Below are 16,728 nucleotides of genomic sequence, written 5' to 3'. Positions count from 1 at the left end.
ATCCTGGATCGGCTGCTTGCAAGGCAAACGCCGCTGTGCTATCTCTCCAAGCCCGAGACGAGTAGCCTTCTCAACTCCAGCCACACAGTGTATCAGGAAAACATCCTGTTTGTTCTTTGGTTCATACTCAGCTGCTCAGGGCCCATTCCTGGCAGTGCTCAGGGGACCATATAGAATGCCAGGGATGGAAATCAGGTTAGCTGGGTGAAAAGCAAACAACTCTCTGTTGTATGATTGCTCTAGCCCTGCTCTATTATACTAGCTAGTAACTCAGCGCACAGGGTGCAGTTCATCATGAAACAGGACTAGTTGGACTGTTAGGAAGCGGCACAGGCCGGTCAGGAACAGGGAGGGGTGGTGGAGTGGCAGTCTGTTACCAGCTTCAGGAAGTCTATGAGCTTGTAGGCGTCCTCCCCCGTGGATAGGTCCACAAAGTCCTTGGGTAGCCGGTAGCTGAGGTAGGGGCTGGGCTGCACCGTAGCCTCGCTGTCAGTACACCGGAACTCAGGGGAGTCCTGGCAGAGAAGCAGCACCCCTGAGAAAGAACTCTGTGCACCCAGCTCCCAGAGAGGCAGCTGAAGCCTATGGAGGGTCCCTGCAGTCAGTGCTTGGAGAGAGGAACTGAGATGGGGAGAAGGCAGTTGAGGCTCTGGACATATCTACACTCAGCCAGGAAGAGGGATTAGGTGTTGGAAAGCAGAGTCACCCCCCCCCCCCCAACTACCTTGTGCGGTGTGGGACTGGGGGATGTTCTGTGTGCTTGGCTGGGTGAGGAGGGGACCTGGGAGTCTTATAAGAGAGAACGGAGACAGATGGGAGGGCAAGGAGCATGACAGCAAGGCCCCGCATCTGCTACGCCTTACCTGCTCGCTGGCGTCTCCTCCCTGGTCTCTGCTGGACATCAGCTCCTCCCAAGTGAACAGCAGTGAGTCAGTCACCTCCCCAAAGGGGTTGAAATCGATGAGCCACACCTTGCCCTATAGGTAGAGAGTCATGTAGCCTCAAGGGAAGGCCAGGGAGTACCCTGAGATCTTTCTGTGCTTCTCCCACAGAAACTCCATTCGGCATCTCACAACCTGTTTCTAAACAGCTCCAGCTCCTTGAACCTCTCCTGGGAAGGGGCCATGCCCGATCCAGTGGTTCAACTCCCTGAGTTTAGGGATCACTCCTGGAGGAGCTGGAAAGAGCCTGAATGGTCCTGGGACTGAATCCAAGGCCAGTTCCCTACCCACTGCACCATTTCTCTGGCCCTCATAGCAGGAATGCAAGCCTCTGATTAGCTAAACATTGAACAAGGGTGGAGTGCTGGTTCTACTGCACTGGGCATCTGGGGCTGGCAGCCCGGCAGCCACCTACTCTGCCTTGACCATCTGTGACACAGACCCCCTAAACACGAGATACACCATGATAAGGATCCTCTCCCCCTGCATCACCCCGAGAAGCAGTTTCACGATTGGTGGCCCCGTACCCCCCAATACAAGCTCAGTCCCTCCATCTCCACACACAGCTTGCCAGCACAGCCCCAACTTACCCTGCTGTCCCGGTAGATATCGAATACGACTGGAAAAAGATCAAGAACAAAACATTAACTTGTGGCTTTTATCAGCTAAGATTGCTACAAATCGAGAGGTATTTGATGAGTCACTCAGAGTCTGAAAAACCTCGGAAACTTCGTGATGATCAGTCTCAAAATGTCCAATGAACCCAGGCACCCTGCAAAGCGCTCTTTGTCTGACTTCCCATCCCAGGTCCCTACCCTCAGTCACAACCCCTTACATTTAAAACCTCACACCTAACTTGGACACCCCTGCAGCTAGATCACATGTAACAGGTTCTATGCCTCAGGGAGATGTGGAGTAAAATTTAACAACTGTCATCAGGAACACATAAAACCCCTTTAGGTCCACTATGCTGTCATTTTTTTTTAAATCTTTAGGAAAAAAATCAATCAAACTTGCCTCTGAGCCTGCTTGCTAAGTCGAGAAAGTAGAAGTCAGAGCAAACACACAGACGACTACTGATGTGGGGGATGGAACCCCAGGCATGTGCAAGCCCATGTTCTTCCACTGAGGCCTACCCCGGCCCCAGAAGCTCCCGTTCTAAGATGCATGACAGTCTCTCTCTATAAAGTAGAATGGAAACCACTCTCAGTGTCTGTACTCTGCAGAGGTTAAGCCTGGGCATTCAAATTCAGATGACAGAAAAGGAGGCCTCAGCTAGCTAGCAGCCTCCTCACAGGATTATTCTGTGAGCTTGTGACTTCCAATGCAAGAGAGGTAAGGGGTGGTCTGGGTTCAACTGGAGTTGTTGTCTGTCTGTCTATCCCATTTGAATTTAGAGATTTTTAGGGGAATAGTGATATTTTTTTCCCGGAAAATGGGCAATAGGTCAAAATACTGTTGAGACCCTCTGCTGTGATCCTTTAAAATAACGAGAAATAATCCATATTTAAAAATGGATTCTGGGGGCCAAACTGATAGCCCAATGGGTAAGGTGCTTCCTTGCATTCAGCCGACCCATGTTCAATCCCAGCATCCCAGATGACTCCCTGAGCATAACCAGCAGTGGTCCTTGAGCTCAGAGGCAAGAGAGTCACCCTGACCATCACCAGGTGTGGCCCCCAAACCAAAATACAAAAAAATAGAATGTACAGGGAACCTGACTAGAAAGATAAAGTTTCACAGGCAGATCATCAGGGATCAAAGCTAAGTAAGAGGCCAGTAGGGTGACAGAAATGTCTCACGGTGCCTTGGCCGGTTTCATGGCCTAGCCCGAGGTGGCCTGAGACTCCACTCACAGTCCTCGTCCAGGAACTTGTACTGGATGTGCTTGGTGAAGAAGTCCTGGATGCTCCGGCAGATCTTGTCCTTCTGCTTGGAGATATGGTCATAGTGCTGTGTGTAGTCCCGCTGGGACACACCTGGCAAGAAGACAGTGTCATGCTGGGCACAGCACAGTTTCCTTTCAGAAACACCATTAGCACTGGGGTCCTTCCCTCAGGGCAGGACCAAGGGGGTGGACACCCGTGAGGCAGAACCAAGCAGTATACAGACACATGCCTGAGGCCCCTACAAGCTGGGAAGGCCTAGAGGGGTGAGGCTCCCTCCTGAGGGACAGGTGAAGGCCCACACCCCAAGTGTCATCCTTATGAACATCGAGCACCCACTGGTTCTTTTATGGACAAGAAGGGGAAGAATTCAAAGACATAAAAATGCTGATTAAACTAAAGTGAAAGAAGTTCTTAGAAACAAGTTTCATTAAGAAACCCAAATGCTTCTTTGACTTTTTCCACAAAAGGCTTTCTCCAGACTCTACTCTCAGGAAACTCAGAATGTCCCTTGCCGCATGGCACCTGCCTCTGTACACCAGTAGGTGGCACCAGGCATGTTCTGGATGTTTCCAGCCCAGGAAAAGTAGACGGTCCTTCCTCCAAAAATAACTGGCTGACAATAAGCCACGGACCATTCCTTCCCTGTGCTCAGTGCTGGAAGTTGATCTGTGAGGTGGAAGACACGTCTATCCAGCCCCCCATCCCAGGCCTTTTTTTAGCTGTACCCACATTGAGTCTCCAGGAACTGCTGACAGCATGATAAATCCAAACACCCCAAGTTTCTTTAAGGTAAGTCAATCAACCACATTTGGTAAATAAGTGGGCTCAATGGAATCTATTCAAACCCTATTTTTCTCAGCTAAAGATTAAGTTTTACTTCGTAGTAAACATGACCTGACTAACATTAATTCTCTTCAATATTTGACCAAAATAAGTGATCGTTATAAGTGGTATAAGTGATTGTAGGAAGAATGAGGAGCCGGAGCAATAGCACAGCAGGGAGGGCATTTTGCTTGCATACATCAGACCCGGGTTCAATCTCTGGCATCCCTTATGAACAGGAGTGATTCCTGTGTGCAGAGCCAAGAGTAAGCCCTGAGCACTGCTGTATGTGGTGCTCAAAATTTAGAAGAAAAAGAAGATATAAAAATGAATGCAAAAGTTAACAGATCTCTTTTTCATAAGGGTGTAGGAAGTCACTCCCTGGGGTGCTGGAGACCAGGAAAAGCTCACAAACCAGCCCTTGGGTGGCTTTTCAAGCCATGCACTTATTTGCCCAGAGATGCTTTCTTGCTAAAGTAACTAGCAGTGCTCAAAAAACAGAACCCGAGACTTGTCTTTACATGACACAAAGCAGGCAACGTCCGGAGGGTCCTAGGGTGCACACAGGGCAGTGTGGGGAAGGCCCAGGTCCATGCTGTGGCTGGCTGGCATGCTCAGGCAGTCCTGCCAACAGAGCCCTTAGGTAAATGGTGAGCCTCTCTCTTCCAAGCTACGTTCAAGCAAAACCGTCTCACCTATGAGCTTATTTTCCTTCACGAAACACCGGAACTCAGCCCCGGGGATTAGTTCACACCATTTCCGAAGAACAAGCTATCGACAAAGGGAAAAGAAAATGGGACAAAATTAGGGAGCATGGAGAGTGTCCACTAGCTTGAGAGACGATATTGAGCCAAGACTGTCTCCACAACAGCTATTGCCAAAGGTTGTTCTAACAAACAGCCCTTAAGCAACTCAGGGCCAAGAATGAGTGTGGGCCAAAAACAAAAACGAAAAGGAAAAAAGCTAGAAAAGTATGGTATGAAAACATGGCCATCTATCTTTAAATTCTTATTCAGTAAGAAAAAAATTTTAAATTAGTATTTAATTGGAAATAAAATTTAATTAGAAATAAAATAAAATTAGAACATTTTAAAGGTTCATTGATCCTAATGATAAAATGGTAGTAACTTTGTTCCTGGCATTTCAGGTCAAAAAGATGAACCATATCAAGCTAGGTAGAATATAAAGTTGTGTAAAACATATTTATATAGTGATGTGCTTATTACTATGATATATGGTTTAAGTGCATAAAATGTTCGTTTGTTTGGGGATTACACCCAGCAGCACTCAGGGGTTACTTCTGGTTCTGCCTCAGAAATCACTCCTGGTGGGTTTAGAGGACCACATGGGACGCTGGGGATCAAACCTGGGTTGGCTAAAGCAAGGCAAGAGCCCTGCATACTGTATTATTGCTCTGATTCTGTAACATTTTTAAAAACTAATTTATTGAATTTAATTTTTTTTTTTGGTTTTTCGGGCCACACCCGTTTGATACTCAGGGGTGATACTCCTGGTTTGATACTCCTGGCTAAGTGCTCAGGAATTGCCTCTGGCTTGGGGGGGACCATATGGGATGCCGGGGGATCAAGCCGCAGTCCTTCCTTGGCTAGCGCTTGCAAGGCAGACACCTTACCTCTAGCGCTACCTCGCCAGCCCATGAATATAATTTTTGTTTTGGGGCTATATGCAGTAGAGCTCGGGGATTCTTCCTGTCTCTGCATTGAAGAAACCCTCCTAGTAGGTTCGGGGAACCATATGAAATGCATTGCTAGGGGTAGAAGTCTGCAGCATTTAAGGCAAATGCCCAACCCTCTGTACCATAAAATATTTTTATATATATTTAATATTCCTTAAATTTGAGAATTCAAAGGCTCTTAGGCTCCTAGAGAAATTATTGCCAAAAATTCCATTCATTTTACTTAAAAATAAGGGGGCCGGAGAGATAGCATGAAGGTACGGCATTTGCCTTGCATGCATAAGGACGGTGGTTCAAATCCCGGCATCCTAAATGGTTCCCCGAGCCTGCCAGGAGCGATTTCTGAGCGTAGAGCCAGGAGTAACCCCTGAACGCTGCTGGGTGTGACCCCCCAACATAAATAAATAAATATAGCAAGTCACAATGCATTTTTATTAGGGGGCACTTAGCCCACTTCTCCAAGACTGAAAACACAAGGCTCGTACCTCATACTCCATACATGGATCCGGGGAGTCATCCGTACAATGAATGAACCTTTGGAGGTAAAAAAAAAAAACAAATGAATTTGACTCAATGCCAGTTTATGCCTATACATTTCCTGGTTAGTTTTTGTTTTGGTTTGGGGGCCACACCCAGCAGTACTAAGGGGTCACTCCTGGTGGGCTTGGGGACCTTGTAGGACACCTGGGATGGAACCTGCACACTGTCCTATGGCTCCAGACCTATTTCCTGTCATTGATGTGAGAATGAGGCCCTGTCCCTATCCTCTAGTCCCCTTTGAGGTCATGCTGTCCCCACTGAGGTCAGGCAGGCCATGAGCATGGGAGAGTGAGTAAATGAGCGTGACAGGGAGGTGGCTCTGTGGCCAAGCACATGCTTTGCATGCAAAAGGCTCGCATGGAACCCCCAAAACTGACTGAAAGCAATTTACCTGGCTCCCCAGAGGAGGAGCCCAAAACAACTAAATAAAACCGTCCTAAGTTGGGAGTCAAGGCGAGACTCAGGGGTAGTGCATATGCCTGGAGCACGTGAGGCCCTGGTTCCAGTCCTAACAATGCCAGAAAAATCGGCAACAAGGTTAAGGTTCTGTCAGGTCCAGTTAGGCAAAAAAGTGGACTCCAGAGATGTCATGCTGTTGAAATTCGGAATTAATAACTAGTTTGGGGAGAAGGTACAAAAATAACACTGAACACAGTTCTGAACGCTGAGACCGGAGAAATGTTCTGACCTCCCGCCATATCTGTCCCAGCAACTCTCAAGTCCTCTGGAGAAGGTTAACAACTGACCAGCTATGCCTGAAGCCCTTCCCTCAAATGCCAACTGAACAGGGGGTTTTCTTGTGTTGATGCAACACTTAGTCAGCCAATAATTAATTAATTAACTGGTGACTCAGCAAGTCTAGAGACAGAGAAGTATCCAGGCAAGTAGTTTAGCCAACGGTTAACTCAGACAGATGATGTGGAGTGAGTGACCCTGGCGGCCCATAGGCTCAGAAAGAAATACTCTTGGTCACTCTCTGTCAGCTCTGGACACTGAGACATCACAGCATAGCAGAAGCCTGGCCCACATCATACAAAAAATGAGCAGCATTGATGTGGATGTGGAGAAAGGGGACATGTCCATTGTCAGAATGTTGACCGGGACCTCTTTGGGTAACAATGTGGACACTTGTCAATCAAGAATCTAAGAATTGAGGGGCTGGAAGAGAGCACAGCGGGTAAGGTGCTTGCCTGGCACATACCCAACCCAGATTTGATCTCCAGCATCCCATATGGTCCCCAGAGCACTGCCAGGAGTGATTCCTAAGTATAAAGCCAGGAGTAAGCCCTGAGCATCACTGGGTGTGACCTGAAAACAAAAAACAAAAACAAACAAAAAACATAATAATTGAGGGCTGGAGCAATAGTACAGCAAGGAGGGTGCTTTTCTTCATGTGGCCAGCCTAGGTTCAATCCCTGGCATCCCATCTGGTCCTCCTGAACCCGTCAGGAATAACTCCCAAGTGCAGAGCTAGGAGTAATCCATGGAACACTGCAGATGTGGCCCAAAACAACACCCTCCCCCCAAAAGAAAGACAAAAAAAGCCCACTAAGAATTGAACTTCCATACAACCCGGCAATCTCAGTTCTTGGCATTTAACCCCCAAGGGCCTCAAAATCCTACTCCACAAAGACATACATGTTCCCATCACTAGTCACAATAACCCACATCTGCAAAGAAGCCAACTGCCCAAGCTCAGCTGAGAGGAGATGCAACTCTGAGGCGATGTGCTACATGTAAAAGGGTCAGGAGAGCAACTGCTGAGTGGCAGTCCCGAGAGAGATACAAAATGATCTCTCTCCAGCAAGGGAAGAGTAGATGGACAAAGGCATCAGACCCCAAAAACTGAGCTACACAGCCTAGCTGATCAGGGAAGGGTGTGCATGTGTTTGTGTGTCTGCATGTGTGTCTGCATCTGTGTCTGTGTGTGTGTGTGGACACAACCCTGAGATAAGCAGTAGATATGCTGGTGGAGCACATGATGTTGAGACAGTGCATGAAATTCTAAGAGTATTATAAATCATAGGGCCTCAAACTTTGGGGAGGAAGGGGTTTGTTTGACTGAATGACAGTGCTGGGTCTTAAACCCAGCTCCTCATACATGTGAGGTGTGTGTAAGTCTTACCATTGAGCCACAACTCAACTCTCAACTTCCACTTTTCCTTTTCCTCTGGGTTTGGGGTTCAGCCAGCAGTACTCGCTCGGGGCTCACTCTCAGCTGTGTGAGGGGGAACCACACAGTGCTAGGGGATAAACCTCAGCCTCCAACAGGAAAACCTTGCACTGCCTCCCCCTGAGCTACTTCCGAGCCTCCAGTTCCCCTATCCTGAAAGCTTCTCCAACCAACAGGGACCTCTCAGAGCCAAGTCACAAGGGTCCTCATGGCAGATGGGACAGCTCATCTAGAATTCTGTCATGGCCGGCCATTGAGCCATAGGCCCAGGACATGTGGAGAGACCAGGGGACACACTCACGGCTGCGTGAAGTCCCGCGTAATGAAGTCGGAGCTCTTGAACAGGAGGAAGATGTCGCTAAGGGTCTGGCACTTGAGAGAATTGTTCATGGCTATCCAGTAGGCATCCTGAGGAAGGAGGCACAGGCCTGTCAGTTGCCATACCTGACTCCACAGCCCAGAATTGAGCGACATGTCCAGGCAGTCGCAGGCTCTGGTGTGCTGAGCGCTCACTCAGTCTGTGACGCTGACCATGAAGGGACCCACTGACTGCTCAGGACCCATCTTGGCCTCGCTCACCAACAGAGAAGGAAACAAAAGGGCATCAGGAAAGCGCGCACATCAGGCCACAAGACCATGTGAAGGCCAAGGCTCACCCCAGGGAGCCATCGTTACTCAGCTCTGCTCACAGAAAGTGGAATTTTTCTTGGATTAGAAAAAAAGATAGTGATTCACTTGCAGATCTAACTTAAAAAATCTGGACTGTGCCAGTATGAAAATAATAAAATGAAATTTAAAAAAAGATTTAGTAAAATGCCATTAAGAAAAGGCCCTATAAACTGTCATTTCTAGATCCTAGGACATGCTTTTTTTTTTTTTGGGGGGGGGGTATGCTATGCTCAGGAGTGACTCCTGGCTCTGTACTCAGGAATCACTGCTTCGGGGACCATATGGTATGCCAGAGATGGAACTAGGGTGGGCCACACAAGGCAAGCGCCCTCCCCGCTGTGCTACTGCTCCAGTGCCTGTGCTGTCTTTTTCTGACTTTTCAAGAGGGGAACACAGTTCTCAATCAAATGGGGCTGAAGCTTTAAGAAGAGCAGAGAATGAATGTCCTCACTAACTCGACCAGCCACCCAGATCAGAGTTATCCCTTGGCCAAATAAATACTCAGAAACTTCCAGAATGAGAAGATATATTGCAAAACCAGGAACATTGATAATAACAGAAAGAAAATAAAAATTGCCATCCCGAGGTTTTTTTCCCCTAAGGAATGAGACGGGCCCTGTGTGGGTTGGAGGTGACTGGCTATAGTAGGAGAGTAGAGGGTGCATACCCGGGGGGCGCTCCAGTTCAGCTTGGGAAACACATTGCCACCCAGCGAATTGATGGCTTCTTGCACGCGGGCCTCGAACTCAGGGAAGTCTGGGGCCTGTGGAGACAGAGACATGGCATTGAGATGCGGCAATGCTTGGGCCAGGCCCGGCTCCCACTGAACGTTCAAAATTCACGTTCTCAATTGCTCCCTGAATTTCTATACTCGACTCCATAGAACCAACCACCTACTGCTGCCTAGGAGAAAGGGAAAGCAAACTCTGCGAAACCATAAGATGGGCACTCAGGGAAGTCAGGTCAGAGCCTATGACATTCTCAGCACCTTTAGGGTAGTCATTTCTTCAGCAGGACAAGACTAATGAGGAGGCTGCACTAGGATGCGGCTCACAGCTCAGAAACAAGGTCTCCCGCCACAGGCAGTAAAGTACTTCTTGGATGCTTCCCCGAAAGATTTCAAGAGAATGGGAGAGATAGCACAGTGGCGTTTGCCTTGCAAGCAGTCGATCCAGGTGGTTGGTTCGAATCCCGGTGTCCCATATGGTCCCCCGTGCCTGCCAGGAGCTATTTCTGAGCAGACAGCCAGGAGTAACCCCTGAGCACCGCCGGGTGTGGCCCAAAAACAAACAAACAAACAAAAACAAAACAAAACAAAAGATTTCAAGAGAATGAGGAGCAAATTCAGGGGCCGACTATTTAAACATTGCTATTTCCAGGCAAATCTGGCCATAAACAAAACTCCAAAATAGGGCGGCGGGCCAGTAAAATGCCCTTTCCTTTTCTGAGAGTCATAGATACTTATTTTGTACAGTTCAGGGCTAAGACAGTCTGTCTCTACAAGTGGACAGTAAACAAGGGCTGGCAGGACTGAAAGCATTGGATGCACTGGCCTCCAGGGGAATGGAGGAAAAGCCGTGGGGATCACCAGGGACATGCTGCCCCCTATGGGCAACTGCATGCTGAGGCCATCCTGTGAGGTCCCATTCTAGCGGAAAGTAAGGCACGTACACAGGAAGTCAGTGGCTGATGCTGAGCCCCAGAGTCCACCTCAGGGGGAACAGCCAGCTCTGGGGAAACAAAGCCAAATTCACATTACACAGATGGGGGCTCCACCCCCACAAGCAAAGGGTCACGAAGGGGAGTTTTGGGGGCAGCTGAGCTTCCTTGGCTCCCTCTTCCTGGGCAGTTTCAAGGGCTATTGGGTCTTCTAGCATGGCAGCCAATGGCACTTCCTTAATGGCTATGTCCTATGCTTCAGCTCATGACTGAGCTAAGCGAGACCCAGGCTTTCAGGAAAGATACCAGCTTCTGTGCTTCCCCCCATCCAGACAAGAATTAGGATTTCAATGGAGCCAGTAGGTTGTTGCAATCTTGGCCTTAGTTTCCAAAGCCCATACTTAGTCCACACCGGATGTGCTCAGAGCTGACTCTTAGCTCTATCCTCAAGACGCACCCCTGGCTCTGTGCTCATGGCTCACTCCTTACTCCTGGTCTTTTTCTTTTTTTTTGGTCACACCCGGCAGTGTTCAGGGGTTACTCCTGACTCTAGGCCCAGAAATCACTCCTGGCAGGCTCGGGGGACCATATGGGATGCCAGGATTCGAACCACCGTCCTTCTGCATGCAAGGCAAATGCCTTACCTCCATGCTACCTCTCCAGCGCCAACTCCTGGTCAGTCTTAAGAGGACCAGAAGGAGTCTGAGGATCAAACCCAGGTCAGCCACTGCAGTACAAACACCCATCCTCTCCACTATGCTATTACTCTTTGAATCCTCACAGAGAAGGAGAGACCAAGGTAACAGGGCGGGGGCTCTGAGACTGAGCACACACTTAATGGGGTCCTTCAGTTTCGTCCCTAGAGCCCAACCCAGAAGAGAGTGCAGAGCAAAAAGAAGGTTCTCAAAGCTTCCTGCTTTCAAGTGTGGTCTGGCATTGTTTCTCAGAGAAGAGAATGTGGCTAACTATTCCTTAGGGTCCAGGTCACACAAGAGCACCCCTTGCAGGCAGTTCTAAGGATCCTTTCAGCCCAGTGGCATTTGGGCCATTTGGCTTAACTATCCAGTTCACCCCCCACAGGAACTAAATCACAGCCATCTTTGCTTCCTACATAAAACCGACATCAGTGTCAAGAATATCATGGAGAAGTGACCTGTCTCATGCACAGATCTATTTTCACAGAAAGCGAAGAAGGTGGCCTGGCAGAAGAACATTGGGGTGATGGACAATGACTCAAGTTATCTTTCCAGACAGCAAATCACTACCAAGAAAGAGTGAGATGTTCAAAACGCAGAGTCCACAGGTTGGCCAGAAGGGACCGGGGCTACAGGCTGCTCTTACCGTCAGTGTGGTCGTGTCCTCATCGTCAGACCACTGCGGGGAAGACAGAAAACAGAAACAACACTCAGTGAAATGACTGGACTTCCCGCATCTGAAACCACACCCGGATGAGATTTCCTCATTAAATGTTCCTTCTGCTGTAGGAGGGCCAAGACCAGGCCCCTTCCCAGCTTCCAGAGGAGACGACAGCCCTGTCCTTCCATGTGTGTGCAGAGAAGCCAGGGACTTAGCAGAGAAACATGCTCCCCACTCACACCCTGAGTGACAGCTGTAGCCTCAATTGGTCACTCGGCACCAACCTGGATTTCCTCTGCCTCGTCATCACTGTCTGGCTGAGCTCGCACTGACGGCTCTTCCCTGGGAAAACAGAGCGAGAATGAGTAGGAAAAAGGCTGAAACATGCAGCTATGATTGCAAAAATAAGCATTCCCAAAAGTCAGTGTTGGGCACAGGAGCCAGAAGAGGCAGAAGCCACCGCAGACCCACATGAAACATGGTGAGTCGGCAGAGTAAGGGCTTCCCAGCTCTCCTCACAGAAATGACCAGATGGCCACCAGGGTCTTGAGCAAACTCAGGAGCCATCTGTGATGATGTTCAGAATCAAGGGTGAGTTCCAGGGCCTGTGAGACCCAGATCTGATGCACCTCAGGGCTCAGATGAAGAGACCCCCAGAGAGAAGAATCTGTTCCTGGGGTGTGAGTGCACAGGTCAAGAAAAACAGCCAGACTTGCCTGCGCTAGCCTTGGATGGACCACAGTTCGATCCCCCGGCGTCCCATATGGTCCCCCAAGCCAGGAGCAACTTCTGAGCGCATAGCCAGGAGTAACCCCTGAGCATTACCGGGTGTGGCCCAAAAACAAAAAAAAAAAAAAAAAGAAAAACAGCCAGAGCTGCTAGAGGGCATCTGGGCACTGCGTAGGGAGCTCAACAGGAAAGACTCTCTGGCCCCACTACACGTAACTGTAAAACCCGCAATGCTCAGGGATCATTCCCAGCATGGCTCAGAGGATCCCATGGAGTGCTGGGAAGTCTTAGCGGATTTGGCCAAGTGCCAGGCAGATGCCTTCCTTCCTCTGTTCTATCTCTGACCCCTGTGATTTCAGTAACATGAATGTCACCCCGTTTTTGTTGCCTGAATGTCGGCAGCGTTCTGGGTTCTATTTCTACTTCTGTTGTTCTCAGTCACTTAAGAGCCTGAGAATGGCTAACTTAGAGTCTCACTAGCTTGAGATAATTGTAAGATGAAGAGAGAATTTAGGCACAGCTTAAACTTTGGGCTTGACTGTAGACACTAGCATTATTATCCTCAAATCCAGAACGTACATGTAAGTGGTAGACCCTGTGTATACAGGCTTTTTTGATGTAAAGTCTCACAAATAGGTTTTATCTGTACCTAAAGACATTAGAAAGTGTGGGAGAGCCAGAGCAATAGTAGAACTGGAAGGTCATTTGCCTTGCATATGGCCAGCCCAGACTGGATCCCCTGAATCCCCAATGGTCATTCCCTGAGCACAGCCAGGAACAATTCCTAAGCACAGAGCCAGAATTAACCCCTGAGCAAGGCCAAGTGTGTCCTGCTCCCCCTCACCAAAAAAAGCAACGACCACTGCCAGGAACAACTCTTGAGCACAAAGGCAGGATTAACCCCTGAGCAAGGCCAAGTATGTCCACTCCCCCTCACTAAAAAAAGAAAAGCATATAAACCAACAAGAAACTGTGTCCGATATCTCACTGGAAGCAGCTGAGAAAGTCTGTGGCTCCGTTTCCCAGTGGCCCCACTTTCGTCACTTCCTGTGGCAGCCGAAGGGTAGGACAGGCAGCCCAGCCAGTGCTCTGCTCCCCAGTGACACACTAATGGGGGGTAGACACCCCCTTTAGAGACAACTAGGGTGGTTGTGGCCTAGTTCCAATAATTCCAGTCTTCCTGATTCTCAATGATGTGGGGGCATCCCACAAAACCCAAAATAACACATAATAAAAGTAATATTAAAGAAAAAAAAGAGGGACCAGAGAGATAGCATGAAGGTAAAGCATTTGCCTTGTATGCAGAAGGTCAGTGGTTTGAAACATGGCATCCCATATGGTCCCCTGAGCCTGTCAGGAGCAATTTCTGAGCATAGAGCCAGGAGTAAGCCCTGAGCGCTGCCAGGTATAACCCAAAAAAAAGTAAAAGAAAAAGAAAAAAGAAAAGAAAAGAAAAGAAAAAAAAGAAAAGAAAAGAAAGAAAAGGAGCACAACTGTAAACACAGCACCTGGCATCTCTTCATGGGGCAACTTTCCCAGGGACTTGCCTTCCAACAGCGTCATCAGTGGCCACACTGAGCTGATAAGCTTCACAGGAGGATGACAAAAGGCTGCACCCACACAGTAGAGCCAGGGTCAGCCTCAAAGGGCAGCAGACCTCAGGGACACCCTGAGCCCACATCACTTCAGGGAGAAAAGGAAGCATGGTCTGAAGACAAAGCAAGATGGCTTGGGACCTACATCAGTGATCGTCAGAACAGGGCAGTGGATCTTGCAAAATGTAACTCACCGAGCATACTGGAGGTCTCAGGAGCACTGGTGAGCAAAGGGAATACCCCTGGGGGTGGGAGGAGGGAGCCTCCAAACCACCCCTATTACTGATTGCAGCCCACAGCAAGCCACTCAGCCAAGCATGCTCCCCCAACACACACACACACACACACACACACACACACACACACACACACACACACACAGACAATAAAGGCTCATTGGGGAGCCTGGCCCTAAAGCAGATGCAGCTCTGTTACACAGATCCAAGTTAGAAGGAATCTGGTCCCTTCCTCAGGATCAAGGTGCAAGAATCTTTCCGGGGCACATACCTTCCAGAGACCACCAGCGTACCGTCATCCAGGAGGTAATCCTTCACATTCTGAGGCAGCGGGAGGACAACACTGAAAGACAAAGTGCACAGGGACCACAGCGTCACTCCCACTGACTGGCCGGGAGCAAAGCCCAAATTTGAGTAGCTCTTGCTTGAGTTAGTCCTTTCAGCTTAATATCAAGTGGGAGCATCATGACATGAGTTCAGTTCACTGCCGATGAGAAATGCGAATAGTATAAGAAGAAATGTAGCCAACAACATGGATAGTGCACAGCCCCCCAACCTCCAGCTACCCCATAGTGAAGAAAATAAGCTCAAACCAGCCCCAGCCAGGAACCAGGGGGAAGCAACAGGCACTGAAGAACCCTAGGCCTGGGAGCAGGTGACAGCTGGCAGTGAGAAGTGATACGAAAGGAGCGAGACTGCTAGTGTCTCATATTTTTTAGGGGAGGCTGTTTTGAAGATTGGGACACACCAACCGGTGCTCAGGGATCACTCCTGGCACGTCTCAGGACTGAGATGCCGGAGACTGAACAAGGTTGTGTGCAAAGCAAACACCCTCCCCATTGTATGATCCTCTGGCCCAGCCAGCTCCTTGATATATCAGGGGAGAGGTCCATGATGTGGGTGGATGCTGGAAACCAGCAGGGGAGAAAGCAGCTCGGATCCAGATAGAAAGTGCAGTCTCCCGAGCACTACCAGGAGTGATCCCTAAGTATAGAGCCAGATGTAACCCTAGAGCACCGAACAGTGGTGCCAAAAACAAACAAACAAAACAAAACAAAACAAAAAGCATAGAGAGACGTGAATGGCTCAGTGCCATCAATTGGGGGGCGGTGATTGGGACAAGACTCAAACAGTGCAGCAGATCCAAGGTCACTCGAGCCTAGTGTACTCTGGGAAAGCCTCTGGGTGGAGTAGGTCTGACTCTTCCCCCCTCATCTCCCACTACATGTCAAAGACCATCCCTAGAGAGGTTCCTGCCTCCCCACTGGGTGGGCAGTTGGCATTGGGCTCGGAGGGCCGGTACTCAGATGCTTGGCTTTGCCAAGTAGCTCCTTTCTTGTACTCACTCGGTGCAGAAAGAAGAAGAAGCGCATTGGCCTCCAGGGGAGCACAAACCCCTTAGGGTCCCAGATGTCAAGACTCAGAGGATCTCCACAGAGATTCTCCCCCATTACCTGAACACTCAGTTCGTTGGGGAGATGCTAAAAGGGGTGACCTGGGGGCCAGAGAGATAGCATGGAGGCAGGGCGTTTGCCTTGCATATAGAAGAATGGTGGTTCAAATCCTGGCTTCCCATATGGTCCCCCACGCCTGCCAGGAGTGATTTCTGAGTGTAGGGCCAGGAGGAACACCTGAGCCAGGCTGCCGGGTGTGACCCAAAAACAAAATAAAATAAAAAGGGTGACCTGGGGTCGGTGCAACAGCACAGCGGGGAGGGCGTCTGCAACAGACCCGGGGTTCGAACTCCGGCCTCCCATAGGCTACCCCGAACACCATCAGGAACGAATGAATGAATGAATCCTGAGCTAGGCCCCTGATTCAATGGCACTACGCACCTAAAATATTATTGTGAAAGATTTGTAACCTACTGTGGTCAAAATAAAAATTATTTTTAAAAAAAGGCAAACAAAAATGATTACTAAATCGAAAAGGGGGTGACCGAGACCGCCTAGTCCCAGTCCTGCAGTCCTGCCTGGGACAGCTGAGCCAGTGCCCGGGTCCAGCGGTGCAGCAGAACCTGTCAACGTGTCCGTTGGGCCTAGCCTGGGGGTGGGGGTTCAGGGGGGCTCCTCGCAGGCTCCTCTCGACCTCGGGGCCGCGGCGCCCACCTCTTGATGGTCAGGCTCCGGAACAACGGGTACCACGAGGAGAACTGGCAGCGCAGCACCTGCTCCTTCTTCATCCTCGGCTTCAGCGGCCGCCGCCCGGAACGTGGGGCTTCGCCGCCGGAAGTGCGCGCCGAGCCTCGGAGCGCGACGGACACTTCCTGTCTTTAAAAGATAACCCCGCTAGCGGCGCCGCGAGGGAAACGGAAGCGGGGAGACCCGGAGTGTGTTGTGGGAGGCACACAGTTACGCATGCGCACAAAACTCTAGGAGCGCGCGAGAGAAGTCCCGGAGTGCGGGGCGGTGGGGGGGTGGTTG

General features: G+C 49.6%; 1 protein-coding gene across 1 annotated transcript; it reads right to left on the bottom strand.

The window, feature by feature from the left end:
* Positions 1 to 243: 243 nt before the first annotated feature.
* Positions 244 to 16,521, bottom strand: CDC123 (cell division cycle 123). The gene is made up of 12 exons (XM_049777093.1): positions 16,414 to 16,521; positions 14,577 to 14,648; positions 12,030 to 12,087; positions 11,731 to 11,763; positions 9,398 to 9,493; positions 8,363 to 8,469; positions 5,834 to 5,882; positions 4,348 to 4,423; positions 2,798 to 2,920; positions 1,532 to 1,560; positions 864 to 977; positions 244 to 515 (listed from the first exon to the last, which is right to left on the bottom strand). The coding sequence occupies exons 1-12, from the start codon at positions 16,485 to 16,487 to the stop codon at positions 339 to 341; spliced, it is 1,008 nt and encodes a 335-aa protein (XP_049633050.1). The 5' UTR covers positions 16,488 to 16,521; the 3' UTR covers positions 244 to 338.
* Between the last annotated feature and the right edge of the window lie 207 nt (positions 16,522 to 16,728).

The sequence above is a fragment of the Suncus etruscus genome, chromosome 7 (assembly GCF_024139225.1).
Source record: "Suncus etruscus isolate mSunEtr1 chromosome 7, mSunEtr1.pri.cur, whole genome shotgun sequence".
NCBI classification, from domain to species: Eukaryota; Metazoa; Chordata; class Mammalia; order Eulipotyphla; family Soricidae; genus Suncus; species Suncus etruscus.
This window is presented reverse-complemented; position numbering and strand designations above follow the sequence as displayed.

Coding starts and splice junctions, on each gene's coding strand:
- CDC123 (XM_049777093.1), bottom strand. CDS start 16,487: ATGAAGAAGGAGCAGGTGCTGCGCTGCCAGTTCTCCTCGTGGTACCCG. Junction 8,470..9,397: donor TGAACTGGAGCGCCCCCCGG/GTATGCACCCTC, acceptor CTCCTTCCTCAG/GATGCCTACTGGATAGCCAT. Junction 2,921..4,347: donor GAAGGAAAATAAGCTCATAG/GTGAGACGGTTT, acceptor TCTTCTTGCCAG/GTGTGTCCCAGCGGGACTAC.